We start from the raw sequence: 17,777 nt of genomic DNA on the forward strand, positions 1-17,777 counted from the left end.
ACAGAGGTCTATAATGTTGAGTGGAATAATAGGTTACTGTTGGTGAACTACCACACTGGAATTATATTGTGGCTTTGAGGACACCACAAATTTCAAGGGGAATTTTAGACATCAGCTGTGAAATTTAATTACACGTTTAACTTAACTGCCAATTATCTGTCAAGGAATTATAGTGGTGAATAGTCTTAACCTTAGTTTGGACTTTAACTCAAGTAGCAGGTGCATTGAGTGCACTTGCTGGCTCAGATAGTTTGATGTTGTGGGCAGTGTAATGAAGTTCACTTACATCATATCTTACATGGACACATGGAAAGTGCACATTTGTTTTTCAACTGTGGTCTAGTGAACAATCAATTGTTCAGTGTATAGATGACAGACATCTTTAAACAAATGATAAAACATTATTTTAACCCAATTGAGATTCTGGAGATAAAACTCCTTACCCACAAATTCATTTCAGATTTGTCCCAGAACCAGGGTTTGACAACATATTTGAGTTACTACTTCAACCTTGAAATGGTCACAGTTACTTCAATTTATTGGTTTGTTTCAGTTGCTCCTTTTACATGATATGAATGATATAACTAAAATCCTTAAAAAGATCTTGTATAGAGTTACTTCTCTGTTTAGTATGGATACTTGGACATGTGATATGGAGTTTACATTTTAATATTATCCAAAATGCTATAAGTTTAGCATTGACTTAACGGAAAACAATTTGGAGCCTGACATTCAAACTAAAACAGCTAGTTTTGACTTTGAGAGAAGATAGTTTGTCTCAGCTGTAGACTGTCCAATTTCCTTCTTCCAGGAACCTGAGCTCATTCATAGCTTTGCAGCCCATATCCTAACTAATACACACTAAATTTCATCCTTCTGCCTCCTGACCTGACAACATCTCATCCTTGTGTTCAAACCCTCCTGGGTCTAGTCTGTCCATAACCCCCATCACTTCCTCAAGGTCTCCTCAAATTCCTTTGGCCTCTAATGAATGGGTGTGCCTAAACCCTGAATTCTGAAGTCCCTCCCAGAGTCTCCCGACCTCTCTACTTCTCACTCTCCTTTAAATTGCTGCTTAAATCCTAGTTTTTGACCAAGTTTTGAGCCACATGTCCAATTGTTGCTCAGTGTTGAATTTTATCTGACAATGCTGCTGTGAGGTACCCTGCCTTGTTTATAAATGAAGTTTGCAAATGCAAAATGAGGTTGAACATATTCCAAAGGCTGGCAGTTTTTGACATGGGTCTGTGGGTCACTTCCAACAAACCACTAAATCCCAACATTTATGAATTGGGGGATGCCAATAATTAGACTGGTTAAAATGACAAAAATAAACTATCTGGATATTTACTGGCCAGAGAAATAGGTTTTTGCTCTTTTCAAACAGATCAGAACTCAATATCGTGTACTTCTCTGCAACCTGACCAAGAAACTAACATGTCCCGGGAAGTGCCAAGTTATCTGGCAGAGGGAGGAGGAAGAAGAAGAAAATGCACAACTTCCAAAAGTGAACAGCATTCTTCAGTTTGGTGCTCAGGAAATGAGATGTCAAATTTGCTGTCTGTGTTTGAAGAGATGCAGCTATCTGAAAGTAGACGATCTCTGAGAGAGCTTCCTATTAATTTGACAGAGAAAAGAAAAGTGAGGTCAGTTCTGCACCTTTGCAGTAATGCCTTGTATTTATGTTTTGGAAAATTGGTAAAATACAACCAGCTGTACTGTCCTGCCATTTTATATCAAAGTTGCTTCTAATCTGGATGCTATTTCAACAACATTCACCTACAGTAAGAAATAGCTGAAAAAAGCTTTACAAGTTCTCAGCTTATTCAAAAGATCCCAACCTACGTGCTGCAATGAAAACATCCCTGAGAGCTTGGATGCTATTGTTCCTACAGTGTTGCCTGCCGTATTAATCTCTGTTATTACCTATGTCCAGTGCATTCCTTGTTTCTCTCCTGATGATTGCACTCCCTTTGATATGAATATACAAATTAGGAACAGAAATAGGATTGTTCCTGTTTCCCCAGTTTGGGATTACAGTTGCTGGAAGATATTGACTAGAGGAGATTACACACTCATATGCTCAAAGTTTGTCATGGAAGCTTTGTCTCTGAAGTCCCAGGAACTACCATACCATTAGGATGTGGGTGTCATTGGCGGGCCAGAATTCATTACCCTTTCTTAAATGTTCTTGAGAAGGTGATGGAAAGGCTTCTATTTGAACCACTTACATTCCTTGTGGTGCAGGTACACCCAAAGGGCTGTTGGTGAGGAAACTCTACATTTATAACCCAACCATTGCAAAGAAACAGCAATACAGTTACACCTCAGGATAGTTTGTGGCCTGGCATGGATGTTCCCATACATTACCTGCCTTGTCGTTCTCAGTGATAGAGGACACAGAGTGGCAAGGTGGCTCTATGGTTAGCACTGCTGCCTTACAGTGCTAGGGACCTGGGTTTGATTCCAGCCTTGGGCAACAGCCTGTCTGGAGTTTACATATTCTCCCTGTGTCTGTATGGGTTTCCTTCCAGAATTCAAAGATGTGCAGGTTAAGTGAATTGGCCATAGTGTTCGGGATGTGTAGGTTAGGTGCGTTAGTCAGGGGTAAATGTAGGGGAATGGGGCTAGATGGGTTACTCTTCAGAGGGTCGGTGTGGACTTCTTGAGCCTAATGGTCTCTTTCCACACTTTTGGGCTTCTGAGGATTAAAGGACACAGTGGAAAGAGGCTTTTGATGAGTTGCTGAAGAAGGGTCACTGGACCCAAAATGTTAACTCTGTTTTCTCTCCACAGATGCTGCCAGACTTGCTGCCTTTCTGTTTTTATTTTTGTTTCTGATTTCTAGCATCCGCCATTCTTTAAATTATTTTGCATCTTTTAGCTGTCGCATGCACTGCGCCCTGCACCGGTTCCGGAGGCAGTGCATGTTTAACATTGTTAAAGAGTTGCCAATCAAGTATGTTGATTTGTGCTGAATGATGCTGAGCTGCTTGACCGCACTATTTGAGGAATAGTATAACAAAGATTATTCCCTCACATTCCCGACCTGTGCCTTGCAAATTTGGGGACCCTGAAGGGGAGTGGGGGTGTTCCCTGCCTCTGATCTTCTCTTGTAGCCTACTGCATGTATATGGCTAACCCAGGAAGTGTATGCCAATGCTATGGGTAAGGGATTGACATGTACTCTGTGTTGCTCATGAGATTGTTCCTTGTTTTTCCCATGATTCAATCAATAACTGGTGACTAGGAACAGGAGCGTTAGTCAGGCCCTTGAGCCTATTTCATCATTCAGTGAGATCATGGCTGTTCTGTGGCCTAACTCCATCTTCCTGCCTTTGGTCCGTATCCCCGAATATGTTTGCTTAGCAAAATTTTATCTATTTCAGATTTCAAATTAACAACTGATCCAGCATCAACTGCCATTTGTGGAAGAGAATTCCAAACATCTACCATCCTTCATGTGTAAAAGTGCTTCTTAACATCTCTCCTGAATAGTCTGACCCTGATTCTCAGACTATGCCCTCTCGTTCTAAAATCCCCAACCAGTGGAAATAGTTTATCATTATCTAACTTGTCTTTTCCTGTTAACATTTTGAAAACTTTGATTAGATCACCACTAATCTTCTAAATTCTAGAGGAAATCAGTCTAATTTGTATAACCTTTACTCATAACTTAACTCCTGACATCCAGATATCATTCTTGTAAACCAATGTTGTACTCCCTCCAACACCAATATAATCTTCCTAAGGTGTGGTGCCCAAATCTGCTCACTCTGCTGCAAGTGGGATCTAAACAGGGTTTGTACAATTGCAACTATTCTGCAAGTATTGGAGGGGAATGGAGAGGAAAGTCAGCAGACTGCCATGGGGTTAAATAGGCCATAAGATGATAACCTCTGACAATGGGTCAGCCTGTTTACCATAATCGGTGACCTATTAGCTGAGCCAAACCGTGCAAGTTTCCGATGTCAGAGTACAGCCTGGATTACAAATGGGACCCTGAGAAGGAGATGTATGGAATCACAAGCCAATGCTCTTGGAGGTTGAAAGCCTCAACATTTACAACTTGTATCAATATTCTTTGCACAAAGTTAAATAAGGTGTGTCCGTGTCCATGTAGACAACCCATTTCAGACAAACAGTAATTTGTCTCGGGAAAGTTGCCCAGCGCCTTTGTTTGGAAACTTTTAAGTAACCTGGTAGGTCTAGTGCATGGAACAGTACAGCCAGGAGCAGGCCCTTTGGCCCACCATGTCTGTGCTAACCACTATGCCTATCTAAACAAATATCATCTCCCTGAACATGGTCTTTATCCCTCTTTTCCTTGCCTGTTTATATGTCTACTTAAATGCTTCTTAAACATTGCAATTGTAATTTATTCCTAATCTAATTCTTAGCATTAGTTATGAAGGAGAATGCTTTATATACTCACTTACTAATTGTAATTCAACAACCTTTGAAAATAACTACTTGATGAAATGGTGTGAAATGAAATAGGAAACCCAATGTCTGGATCCCACAAGAAGATCTGTTGCTTGGAGGGATGTGAGCCAGGAGCTGGCAAGTGGGACTAGTTTAGTTTAAGATTATGTTTGACACGGACTGGTTTGACTGAAGAGTCTATTTCTGTGCTGTTAGACTCTATGATTCTGTAACTGTAAGATCATCTCAATCCTGTACTGGGTCTATGCCAAATGCAACACGGCAACATTTCTGTGTGTTTCAGACACTCAACTGATTGAAGTTATAAAAGAATCCTTTTACTTTCCTGCTTGCTCTGAATCACATCTTAACTAAAAATGTCCATTTCAGAACATGTTCGGAATTTTCCATGGGTGTGATTAAATTCCAGCTTGATAACAGTGCACGTCCTATTCCAATTGTTGATAGGAGGGAATAAGAACTCATGGATTGGTTTTGATTGGAGAAGTGTCTTCAAATTAAAGGATATTTAAGTTGTATGTATGTATCTTTCTGATACATACAACTTAAATATTTCTTACAACTGGCTGAATTTTCAGGATAATTTGGGGTCAGTATAATCCACTGCAATTAATCCCTAAAATAAGTATGGTAAACTGGTCTACAAATCTATTTCATCTATATAGTATCAAGTGCTTACTTGTAAGTAAATGATCTTGTGCTTTGTCTAACGTTTTAACAGAGAGAAGAGAAAATGTGACACTGGATCTCTCAGCAACTGGGGGAGCTGGAAGCAAAACCGACAGAATTCATTGACAAGGCTCAAGGAAGAAGCAATAGGTGTCATCTCCTGGTTAGAACTGTGGAGAAGCTCTCTGAGTGAAATAGAAGGTGTGAGTGATTTCTTTAGCGTGGAGTAACATTCACAGCTTAGCAAACATAAAGGTGTCGAGTGCTTAGGTGAAAACTGCTTTCAGAAAGTCTTTCCCCTGGGAGGGGAAGGAAATATATTTTAGTTAAAATAAAGAACTTGGTCAAGTTCCTGAGCAACTTTGATAGGAAATAGAAATTTTTTAAATGTCTCTCATCTAATAAATTCACGAAAGAGAAAATTGGGGTCAAATACAGAATAATAGTTATTAGGAAGCAATCAGTCATTTAGCAGGTCAGGGGAATCATGCAATGAATAGTAATTGGGAGATAATTACAACACTATTCAGGGTTACCAGATAATAACAGATAGCAGCAGGCAGCTGTGGATATAGGGTAAAGGAATGAGTTAAAGAAAGACCTTTTGATTATGCAATGCCTTTCAATCTCAGAATATCCCAAACCATCATCGAGTCAAGAAAATAATTTTAAAATGCATTAATTGTTGTTGCAAGGAAAATCACCAACCAATTTGCGTACAGTGTTACGACACGGGGTAAACCCTCCTGCTTAATTTAAACCAGCAACACAGAAAAGATTTATTTGGTGCAGTAATTTGTGAAAATTCGAGAGGCCAAGAACTACTTCAAGTAAAAATTAACAACCTTATTTCTTAAAGTATAACAGAGATTAATTAACTAACAACTATTTACAGCTCCTTCCTTTAACATATCTTTTATCTTCCCTTCTATAATACTAGTCCAATTAAACCCCCACCCCATTAAGATTTACCAAAAATTCGAAACCAGACAGCTGTCGGATCTTCTATTTGGATCTTCCTGTCTTCTTTTCTTCTTCTTCTGGATTATGCTTCACCAGTCATGGATCAATTAAGGTACCTTTAAGACAACTATTTTTCAGGCTGTGCCTGCATGCTGGTGATGTGGTAGGTCTCCTCTCAACTGTTCAACTTTCCCCAATCTTATACCCCCCCCCCCCCAACCAAAGCATCGGATTTTGTCATTGGCTTTTAAGATTGTCAAGATATTAAATTCAAACTTGATTGGAATTTGGTATTTTTTGGGGGGTATAATTTAAACTGATTGACCTAATTTGAATCTGTTTTGTTGTTTCCAACCCAGCTAATCAAGCTTTCGACAAGTGTTACATTGTTACCTTATTCAGAACACTTGGTGCTGTCAGGTAGTTCTGCTAGCTTCTAACTCTCTTAAAGGTACAGTACACCCATATCTTCATAACAACAGCAAGGCCCCAAAATCAGCAACAATGATATGATTTTTGTTCAAGTTGAGTTCTGGGCAATAGTCTGACTAAAAGGTTCGAATAGCTTTTACAAATAATATCAACATTACCCACACAGAATTTTAAAGCTTAAAATTTATTCAGAAGTTATGATGTCTTTCATCTGAAATTTGTTGTCAAATTTGAAGATAGTGAAGAAAATAATATTCATTATTATGTTTCAAAAATGTTTAACATGAATAGAAAATTTGTATACCTTCTGGTATCTTCCCCAGTATAACTTCGGAAAGAAAAATGCCAGAAAGACTTGTGATTAAGTTGGGACTCAGAGCCAGTCTTCAGGGATGACATGTTAGGAATGCAGCTTTGCACCTACACAAAGCAAGGCCAATGGGTGGGACATGGGCACCTAAAGTCCTTGGCCCCAAAGAAAGCCTGTTTTTTGAATAGCAGAGAGAGCCTAATGCAACCAGATGTACCGCTGTGAACTGGGGAAAGATAGCCTTTCTGGGTGAACTGAAGAAGAATTAAATAATTTTATCGAATTACCAAAATGGAGCAAATTAAATGCAACTCAGCTACCACAGGATATCTTCACAATCTTTCTGGGAGTCAGGGTGAGGCAGGTATAATTCTATCAATGGGTCACTGTTCCAAGCAAACATAGAAATTGCTGGAGGAACTCAGCAGGCCTGGCAGCATCTGTAGAGAGAAAAACAGAGTTAACGTTTCCAGTCAAGTGACGTTTTTTTCAGAACAGGCCACTTTTCCACCTCTACAGTGAGTGGGCATCCCAGATGCTTCTTCAGTCGTCTATATGCCTGTCAAACAGTGGGCTCAGCAGCGAGATAGTGCCTGACCTGCTGAGTTATTTTTCCAACAGATTTTTGTTTTCCTGCCAGGTGAGAACTTCTGCCAGTGCTTTCAGAACTTGGCTGTTACTGTTTATGTCATGTGACAAACACACAGGGAAAATGCTTCTTGCCCCTAATGCTGACACTTATCACATTTCAGTGAATCTATTCTCAGTTTTTCCTGAACGTAATAGATCAATAACACATGAAGAACAATTATCTCCATTGTTTGGACTAGAATGGTTTCCTTTATACTCACATTTTGTCAAACAGCAGGAGCATCCAAGATGCTTGTCTCTGTAAATTAGGATCGACAGGCTCTGTGTAGAATATTAATAATAATTTGTGCCACCTTTAATATACCAACAGATATTAGTATTAGATTTAGGAGTTATCCATCAACTGGGTTGTGCAAATCTGTAAGTCAATTGATTTCAAACAGTGAGCACCAAAGAAATGTAAAGACAATTACGGCTGTACATTATGCCTGGACTGTTGGAATTTTCAAGCCCCTTATGGTCTTTCGGCTGTAGTTTGAACACCCTGCTTTATACCACATTGATAAAAGTACAGACTTTCTCCTCATTGTAGTATTTAATAAACGTACACTGTTAAGTAGAGCTCAGTAATGAATGATAAATATAGGGGATATATAACACAGGAATTCTGTGTTCGGGAAGGAATGGAAAGTGTTTTGTCATTTTGGAGCATGGAATAAAATAATAATTTGCCTCTTGAGTGCAACAGAGATTGAATATTTTAGTTTGAAGAGTGTATGGGCTAGGAAAATGTATTAATTCACTGCTTTGTTCTGTGTTGCGGATTAGGTCGATATGGCACTGGCATCCAGTCATATTTCACCTTTCTACGTTTTTTGGTCTTCCTGAATTTTTCTGCCTTTCTTCTGGTTGGTGGATTTGTTCTCCTCCCATCCATCTACATCAACACAATGAAACTCAACCTGACAACTGCAGAACACCTGAGGAACAGTGAGTATGGTGAGAGTTTGTGCAACATGAAAGCAGAAAACAAACACAAGTCACTTTGAGTGCATTTTTAAAGTATTCATGTTTAGCTGCAAAATGGGATTAACCAGTTAAATTGACAGGTTAACAACATTATTGCTCTAGGTGTATACACCATTAACCATCTATTTAACTAATAATGCAGGGATGGGTGTACAGATGGTAAGCAGTATTCAGTAACTGTTCAAAAGGAGCAGTATTTGCTGTGGAGGACGGGATTCTTATTTACAAGAGTATTTGAGATTCTCTTACTGGAATAAGCAGACCCCTTTTACTCCTTCATTGGGTGCCCTCAGCTTTGTTTCAGGTCAACTTAATTCCTGAGGTCCTAATTTTATACATCTCTGCTATTTGCTGTGTTTTAATTAACAAGGAAAGTTTGTGAATCAGCCTTCCCTGTTATCACTGTCTGCAGTTGTCTTGTTTGGTAGTTTGAAACTTATATCATCTTGAGGTCTATGGTACTAGAACATCAATGTGTGAGCCAGATAATTCCTACAACAGAATGACCCGACCCCACACCCTTGGTTCAGTCTTTAGAGAACTGGAAATGGAGGATATAGAAAGATCTATTCAAGGATCTTCACGACAAGCAGCTGTCTCAAACTGTCACAGCTGTTTCTAAACTGAGCAGTACCCTATTTCCAATGTCGCTGCTGGTACCAGACTGTGAATGCCGACTTAGAGTGTCACTGCCATTTTTAAACTGAGCAGGGGTCCATTTACACTGTCACTGCTATTATTAAACTGGACAGTGCCTCATTTACTTAATTGTTGGTGTTTTTAGACAGCACAGAATGTTTTATTTTGCAACAAAAAGTTATGAATTTCTGGAAAAACTCATCAGGTCTTCTAGCGTCTGTGGAGACAGAGCAGAGTTAATGTTTCATGTCCAATGCCACTTCTTCAGAACTATTGTGAAGCCACATGGCGGGGCCAGAGCAGGTAAGGGCGGCATATTTCCTTCCCTAAAGACATGTGAATCACCTGATTTTAACAGGAAAAAAATGTCAGATTTATAGTCACTATAATGGAGGGTAACGTTACAATTCCAGGTTTTTATTAATTGATTTCAGACCCCATCGGCTGATATGGCAGTATACTTGTACCTGTGGATTGCAAGTCCATTTACAGCACCACTATTACACTACTATCACCCTAAAATGTCCATAGTCTCTGAGGGAGCTCCTGTCTCATGACACCCCAAAGGTGTGAAGTTGCTCTCCCCCTTCCCAGGACCTTGTATTTCTTCACCAGGTCTGTTGCTTGTTTTTACAATAAAACTTTTAGCATTGGGTGCTGAACACACTTCTGTACAATCATTGCATCAGCCCACATTAGGTGTGAAGTGTGATGCTGAAGACTACCCAGTAAAACAGCAGACAATTCACTAATAATCTATATTTCCAGCTTCCTCTTTAGCGCCTGAATGTTTCAAGTACAATCCATATCCTCAGGGCTTGGTTCGTTTTTATGCGTACATCTTGGATCTGTTCTCTGGAACGGTATGTAATTATTAAATTAAAAATGTGATCAAAATTAAACATTTTGGATGTCACTGAGATTATTCAAAGCCGGCTGAGCAATTGTCAGTTCCCATTTGACAGCAAGCTACAACTGTATTTGAATTCCTGACCAATAGTTGGCCCTAACAACTGCATAATTCAGGAAAAGTATGAATGCAACCAAATCTGCTTACACAACAGCCTTGTGGTAAAAACAGAAAAGAATTTATATTGAATGCCCCATGCAAGTGGAGGTGCATTATGACCACATAACCTCGATATCCACCACATGTTTATGCTGTGCCCACAAATACCTACTTCAGTAGCTGTCAGTAATTCCTGGTGGTCTCTGCTCGAATTTATAATTGAGACTTGGAAGAAATTGCCCCCAAAACCTCCCTGTCAGTCTCAGTAAACTGCAATTTAGTCATTTAGTTCAGATAATTAGTGAGAGCTGGCATTTTGAATCAAAAAGCTGTTTTGTATTTACAGTTGAGGATGCGGAGTGACAGAATAATGGAAGTCCTGATTGATTTGGTACACAGAATTAATTGAGGCTGGCAATGGCTTATAACTATCAGCCCCTTGATGTTCTCTAGGGGATATACATTGGGTAAAATCTGCATCTTTATCAAAACTAGAACCACACACATTTATCACTTAACATTACAGCGTAGGATCAAAAAAAGACAAAAGGCAGAATATGGGAAATGGTGAAAACACTTTAAAATTAGATATCCTAAGTACAAAAGACAAGTTAAGCTTTTCTTTTTCATTAACACCCTGAAAGTTACCCACTTCTACTTTAGCTACTGAACCATAATTTATGAAAACAAATTTTAAAATGGTTGGCGGAATTTGGACAATTTAGCATAGATTGACTATATTCATAATTACTACAATAAAATAGTCATGATTTGGAGATGCCGGTGTTGGACAGGGGTGTACAAAGTTAAAACTCACACAACACTAGGTTATAGTCCAACAGGTTGAACTGGAAGCACACTAGCTTTCGGAGCAACGCTCCTTCATAGTCACATTGTCCCATCCTCTATCTATTTACATTTTCATCAACACTGAAATGACAGATTTGTATTGCTCACACTAGCATTACAAAGGCTCTTGTAGTGCATTGGCAGTGTCTCCATCTCTGGGCCAGCAATTTGGGATTCAAGTTTTAGTTTCCCCAGGTCGATGAAAAATAATGTTATTGTAACATTTAGCCACAAGGTGGCAGCATGTTCTATGTTTAATTCAATCAGTTTACTCCAGTTAAACAGTGGACATTGCCCTTTTTTCACCACAATGAAAACTCTAGTAGTTTAATTCTATTGCTCTCACTGAAATAACTGTGCTTTGAGTGCCTCATCTCACCATTCTCCCAGTCAAGAGAGCAGATAAAGCACCTGTAACTGAGCTTCAATCTACACTGATACGATGCAGGTCACCGGGGATAATGAGACTGGCCAGATTGCTGCATGTGGAATTCCGGGCAAAAACAATACTGTAGTCTGGCACAGGCCAAGAAATACAAGAAATTTAGAGATGAATGTTGTGTTTCTTTCTACTTGCATTCAGACTTGTGAACTTGCATTGGACTTTATTGCAGAGACTGTCTGAAGAAGCTGAAATTATTAATCTGCATTTAATACAGGATAAAATCTTATTTGGTGTATCCTTTAAAGGAGACTTTAATGCGAGTGTGTGTACATGACTGAGGGCAGAAGGAGGCTGGAACTCCGAGTTCTTGAGAGTTCTTGGCAATCAAGGGGCACCAATATACATTCCTTTAAGTGGAGAAAATTCAACTTTGGGTATTTTTTGCACAAGGACCATTGTGTTGTTCATAATGACGCACTGCAGAGACTAAACCTAGACATACTAAGAGACAGATTACTTATGTCTGATAGGCTCTTCAGTATCAGTCAGAACTTCATCTAATAAATTAAGGAAGTGGCTAAGAGACTGCAAGGGGTAAGATCTGGGCACTGAATGTTTGCACAAAGTGGAAGTTTTGTGAATGGTGATCAAAAGATGAACAATGGAGAAAATAAACTCTGAAATGTGTATAATGGCCTCAACAATGGATGAGAGAGTAACAAAGTTAAAAATCACACAACACTGGATTATGGCTCAGCAGGTTTATTTCAGAGTTGTCCAACCATCTGATGGAGGAGTGGGGATCCGAAAGCTAGTGCTTCGAAATAAACCTGCTGGACTGTGACCTGGTGTGGTGTGATTTTTAACTTTGTCTACCCCAGTCCAACACCGGCACCTCGAAGTCAGGGAGAGGAACAGGAAGAGAAGAAGACAATGTATGTGAACAGGGATGAGGTGCCTGGAGATGGGGAGGATATTGGGCCCACCAGGAGGGAACTGGGAGAAGACTCTGATACAATGTCTGTGTTGGTGGTAGATATGAACAGAACAGGGGTTCAGACCTATCTAGCGTAAAACTGAAGAAAATTCAGACTCAAACCTGCAGGACAGTTAGCAGGCGTATTATTAAAGACACAATGATCTCATAATTGAAAGTGGGAATCAACATGAGCTGCTGCTTTTAATTAGAGTTTTAAAAGTGATGAAGTAGTTCTTCTCTAACATTGTTTTTTAAAAAAAATTTACAGGGATTTATGGAACTCTCCTACATGTTCTATGGGTATTATAAATCCGATGTATACCAGGATGTTAACTATAAGCTTCCTCTAGCCTACCTGCTGACCATGTTCCTCTACTTTCTACTTTGCTTCAGCTGGATTATTGGAAGGTTAGAATTTACACTGCTCTTTGCATTTTCCTCATGTCATATTCAACACTATGGAGGTGTGGTGTTGGACTGGAGTGGACAAAGTCAAAAGTCACATGACACCAGGTTATAGTCCAACAGGTTTATTTGAAATCATAAGCTTCAGAGTGCAGCTCCTTTACCTGACAAAGGAGCAGCACTCTGAAAGCTTGTGATTTCAAATAAACTTGTTGGGCTATCACCTGGTGTTGTGTGACTTCTGACTGTATTCAATACTGTTGGCACAAACACTAGAGTCACGACTCTTTGCTCCCTGAGATGGGATATTTCTCTGTTCTGCAAATCAGACGTGGGAGAAACTGGCCAGAAGGTCAGATTTTCATTCTGGGGTAACAGGGTTCCCTGGAAGACAGACTGGACAACCACTAGAACAGGAGTGGAGGCTGATAGCAATGGGTATGGACTGGGCACAAGGCTTGCCTCTGTGTCCTGGCACAATATGGACAATTAATGAAAAGCTAATCGAACCAAAAACAACCCTTGGGTCTACACCTCTCAAATCACCGCCACACACTGCCCATGCCCCACCTGTGCTAATCCAAGCCATCTTCTCTTTCATGTTGCCCACACACCCTGCTGATGCCCCATGTCTGATGCCTGCTGATGCCCCATGTCTGATTCACCATACTCACACAGCAACTTATACCTTCCATTTATTCCCATTGACCTTTATAGCCCCTATGCCAACTGACTGCCAATGTATCCATCACCTCCCACATTTTACTGTTCCCTCCCCCCGCCATGCTAATATATCTGATGTCCACCATGAACAAACTTCAGGAGCCATACAGACATACATGAAAATCTTGTGATATTTAATGGTACAACCACTAGAAGAGTAATTCTTGTTGACAAAATAAGTTCAATTAGACCTATCACACAAATCTTTCACTTAGAAGGCACCAAACCGGGTTGATGTACGTTACTTGGTCAGTGAGGGGCCTCCACCAATGGCTGAGAAGGGAGGCGGTCTGTACGGTGGAGGTGGCAAAGAGTCAAATCCAACCCCCTCCCCCCCTGCAACCTGATGAACTGCTCCCCACCACCCAACTCATCAAATGGAGTTAATGAAATATCGCCCTCCGTTCATTGGAATGAATGTTAGAGCTAAAGCTGAGGGAAGGCGTTTCCCATGTCACGACTGTGGCTCCAATGAAAGTCCACTGAACCCCTTGGGAGCACCATTCCTTCATCAGGTGGTTGGACAACTCCAAAAGCTTGTGCTTCCAAATAAACCTGCTGGACTATAATCTGGTGTTGTGCGGATGTTTTATATCCTCAGCGTTTACAAACAAAAGTTATTGAAGTTGTTTTTGAACAGTTGTAGACCTGTCCCAGCAAAGTGCAGGTGGTTGCAACGTGGACCAACAGCATGGAAATTTTTAGTACCTTTGCTGTTGCAAAATGTGCTTAAAAATGGCATAATTTGATATAAGAGTGGACAGCAGCTAATATAACAATTGTGGTGTGGAACAGATGTGCTAGATTGGACTGGGAGAGGATGTGACACTCAAAAAAGAAGCAAACAAGGTCAAAGTGGATGGAATGATAAAGCAGTCTTGCGATGAAACATCTGGTTTAGTGGAAAATTAATGCTCCTTTTAAAAAAATGGTCTTTCTCTTTCCTAAAGGATAGTGAATGGATTTAAACAGGAATGCATGCATGAGAAGAATTACAGCACCAGGCACAGTACCAAAATTTTCACTCTCTGGGACTTTTGTATCAAGGAAACCATTATGGCCACACTTAAGAAACAGAGCATTGTGAATGATTTGAAGGTACTATAATTATAAATAATGTAAACATGTATCTTTACTTCAGTGGTCCTTCAAAAACAAAATCACATTGAAACACTTTTCTTCTGGTCCTTTACTGTTCCTAAACAGTTCGCTTCCTGATGATATTGTTATAGAGATTCTACTGTATTTGATTTCAATATGACAGACTGCTGCAATACACCTAAATGGCCGCACTCCACTGCCTTCCCCCATAACCATGTATGTTTTTCGCTTTTGAAGGTTGATCCAATTTCCATTTCAAAACCATAACTGAGTCTGGCTCCACCACGTTGTGAAGCAGCACAGTCCAGATCCTAACACTAACCACATATAAATTACTCTCTCATGTCACGTTTTTAGAGTCACAGAGATGTACAGCACGGAAACAGACCCTTCAGTCCAACTTGTCCATGCTGACCAGATATCCCATTTCAATCTAGTCCCACCTGCCAGCACTGGCCCATATCCCTCCAAACCCTTCCTTTTCATATACCCATCCAAATGCCTCTTAAATGTTGCAATTGTACCAGCCTCCACCACTTCCTCTGGCAGCTCATTCCATACACGTGTAAAAGTTGCCCCTTAGGTCTCTTTTATATCTTTCCCCTTTCTCACCCTAAACCTATGCCCTCTAGTTCTGGACTCTCCCACGCCAAGGAAAAGTCTTTGTCTATTTAACCTATCCATGCCCCTCATAACTTTGGAAACCTCTATAAGGTAACACCTCAGCCCCCAACGCTCCAGGGAAAACAGCTCCAGCCTATTCTACCTCTCCCTATAACTCAAATCCTCCAACCCTGGCAACATCCTTGTAAATCTTTTCTGAACCCTTTCAAGTTTCACAACATCTTTCCGATAGGAAGGAGACCAAGATTGCATGCAATGTTCCAGAAGTGGCCTAACCAATGTCTGGTACAGCCGCAACATGACCTCCCAACTCCTGTACTCAACACTCTCACCAATAAAAGAAAGCATACCAAATGCCTTCTTCACTCTTCTATCTACCTGCAACTCCACTTTCAAGGAACTATGAACTTGCAATCCAAGGTATCTTTGTTCAGCACCACTCCCACCACTTTACCATTAAGTGTATATGGCCTGCTAAGATTTGCTTTCCCAAAATGCAGCACCTCGCATTTATCTAAATTAAACTCCATCAGCCACTTCTCAGCTGATTGGCCCATCTGGTCAAGAACCCATTATAATCTGAGGTAACCCTCTTCGCTGTTCCTTCATTGTCTCTAGTTCTCATGGCCTTCCAGCAAAGGGAGCTATGACACCCACAACTACTCTGTCCAGACACTTCTTGATTTGAAAACTTTTGAACATCTCTTCCCTGAGAAGAACATACCCAACCTTCTCCCAATTACTTACACAATCCATGGCTTGGTGGAATTTAACATTCAATTTCTGGAAAACTCCACTGGTAGTTTTTTTTTTCAAAAATCACAATCCAAAATGATAATTAAAGAACTGATTCAAATGTCACACCTTCAATGTTTAGGACTGAGTTGGCAACTGAATGTAAATTGACACTGAACTGAGCTGAATGAACCTGAAGACTGAATTGAAGTTGCGTTCCTGATTAATGTCTTGTGTTTTTCATTTTAAACAGATTGATTTACAAGAACAAACGTGCAGGAGGAGAAAAGCTGAGCGAAGCACCGAGGACAGATTGTTCCTCTACTTCATCCGTTTTGTGCTTAACTTGTTCATCATGATTTTGTTGACTGGAGCTTTTTACTGCATTTATCAAGCAACCACAACATCCCAGCAGTTCCAGCGGAGGGTCAGCACATAGGCACTGGTGTTCAAGTTACAGAGCATTGGATGACTAGATTATAATATAATTGTGTAGAAATTACAGGACAGAAACAGGCCATTAAACCATCTAATCTGTGCCAATCCCTGTACTCTACATGTACTTACCCTATCTCATCTAATGCCATCCTTATATCCTTCTATATCTTCCACCCTCACATAGTTAGTAAACTTACTGCTATTTGCTGCAATTATTCCACGTAGTTCCAAGTTTCAGAAAGTGTTGGAACTTATCAGCGATGGTTGAATGGCAGAGCAGACTTGTTGGGCCAAGTAGCCTAATTCCACTCCTATATCTTGTGGCCTTTTTTTTTTGTAAGCAAAATCCCTGGTTTATTTTTTTCTTTTTTAACAAATTACAAAACAGTTTGCAAAAAACATTGACAGCTGTACACAAAAGACAGCAATTTTACAAGGGAGAGGAGCAGCAAAATCCCTGGTTTATTTTTTTTTTCTTTTCTTTTTTTTATCCCCACACTACCACCTAAATGCGGTAGTGCTTATTTTATCCCCAGCACCCATGGTGTGTGTGTGCAGGGGTGAGACACAGTGAAAGACACAAAGTGCACGAATCTTTATTCAATTTCCACCACCAGGAAGATAGGAAAACACCCGGGTGGCCAGTGACAAACACTGCCCTTCACAGCAAGGGACAGTGCTGTGTGATCAAAACAGTGAAGGGGAGGGTAGGGACTAAATCAAAATAGAGTTGGAGGGAGAAATAATGCACTCCACTCCCTGCGGCGCCCACCTCTCCCTGAACAACTCCAGGGTGTTGGTGGACACCGCGTGCTCCTTCTCCAAGGACACCCGGGCTCTAACGTAACCGCGGAAGAGGGGCAGGCAGTCGATCTTGTGGCCTTATGGTTTAATTGATCATTAAAGATGTCATAATTAGTCATTTGAGAAACTCAAGGTCATCAAGAAAAGGCAGCATGGCATTGTAAAAGGGAAGTCATGGTTAATCAATTTATTGGAATTCTTTAAAGAAGTAAAATATGCCATGGAGAAATAGGAGCCTATTGACGTAATGTACGTAGATTTCCAGAATATATTTGACATGTTTGCTGCATAAAAGATTATTGCACAAAGTGAATAGATATGGGAGTAATCTGAAGCAATGAGAGAATATTGGCTGGCTGGCAGTAAACAGAGTACAGATCGTTCTGCTATAATGTGTGTTTTGTTAATGCGAATTCATTATAACGTGATTGACAAATTGGGGCACTGTTTCTAAAGTGCAAATTTTTAAAGTGTGACTTGGTTATAACGTGATCCCAGCCCCACTAGTTTAAATGGTGCTGCTATTACATGATTTTCTTATAACACGGGATTGCATGAAAATTGAACTATCGTGTTATTGCAGAACTGACAGTGTACATAAATGAGACTTTTATCAGATTGGCAGAATATGCCAAATGGGTTCGAA

General features: G+C 40.1%; 1 protein-coding gene across 2 annotated transcripts in view; it reads left to right on the forward strand.

Annotated features, from left to right (window-relative positions):
• Positions 1-17,777, forward strand: part of LOC122562200 (transmembrane channel-like protein 7) — a 44,671-nt gene that overhangs the window by 6,523 nt on the left and 20,371 nt on the right. The window contains exons 3-9 of one of the 2 annotated variants that reach the window (XM_043714874.2): positions 1,388-1,646; positions 5,168-5,316; positions 8,240-8,410; positions 9,848-9,942; positions 12,570-12,709; positions 14,380-14,527; positions 16,143-16,316. In XM_043714874.2, the coding sequence (XP_043570809.2) occupies positions 1,388-1,646; positions 5,168-5,316; positions 8,240-8,410; positions 9,848-9,942; positions 12,570-12,709; positions 14,380-14,527; positions 16,143-16,316 (1,136 nt within the window). The remainder of the gene's footprint in view (positions 1-1,387; positions 1,647-5,167; positions 5,317-8,239; positions 8,411-9,847; positions 9,943-12,569; positions 12,710-14,379; positions 14,528-16,142; positions 16,317-17,777) is intronic. The other variant, XM_043714877.2, reaches the window with a different exon arrangement.

Source organism: Chiloscyllium plagiosum, unplaced genomic scaffold, assembly GCF_037043375.1.
Source record: "Chiloscyllium plagiosum isolate Xiang-an unplaced genomic scaffold, Cpla_swu_hap1 HiC_scaffold_25, whole genome shotgun sequence".
Classification (NCBI taxonomy): domain Eukaryota; kingdom Metazoa; phylum Chordata; class Chondrichthyes; order Orectolobiformes; family Hemiscylliidae; genus Chiloscyllium; species Chiloscyllium plagiosum.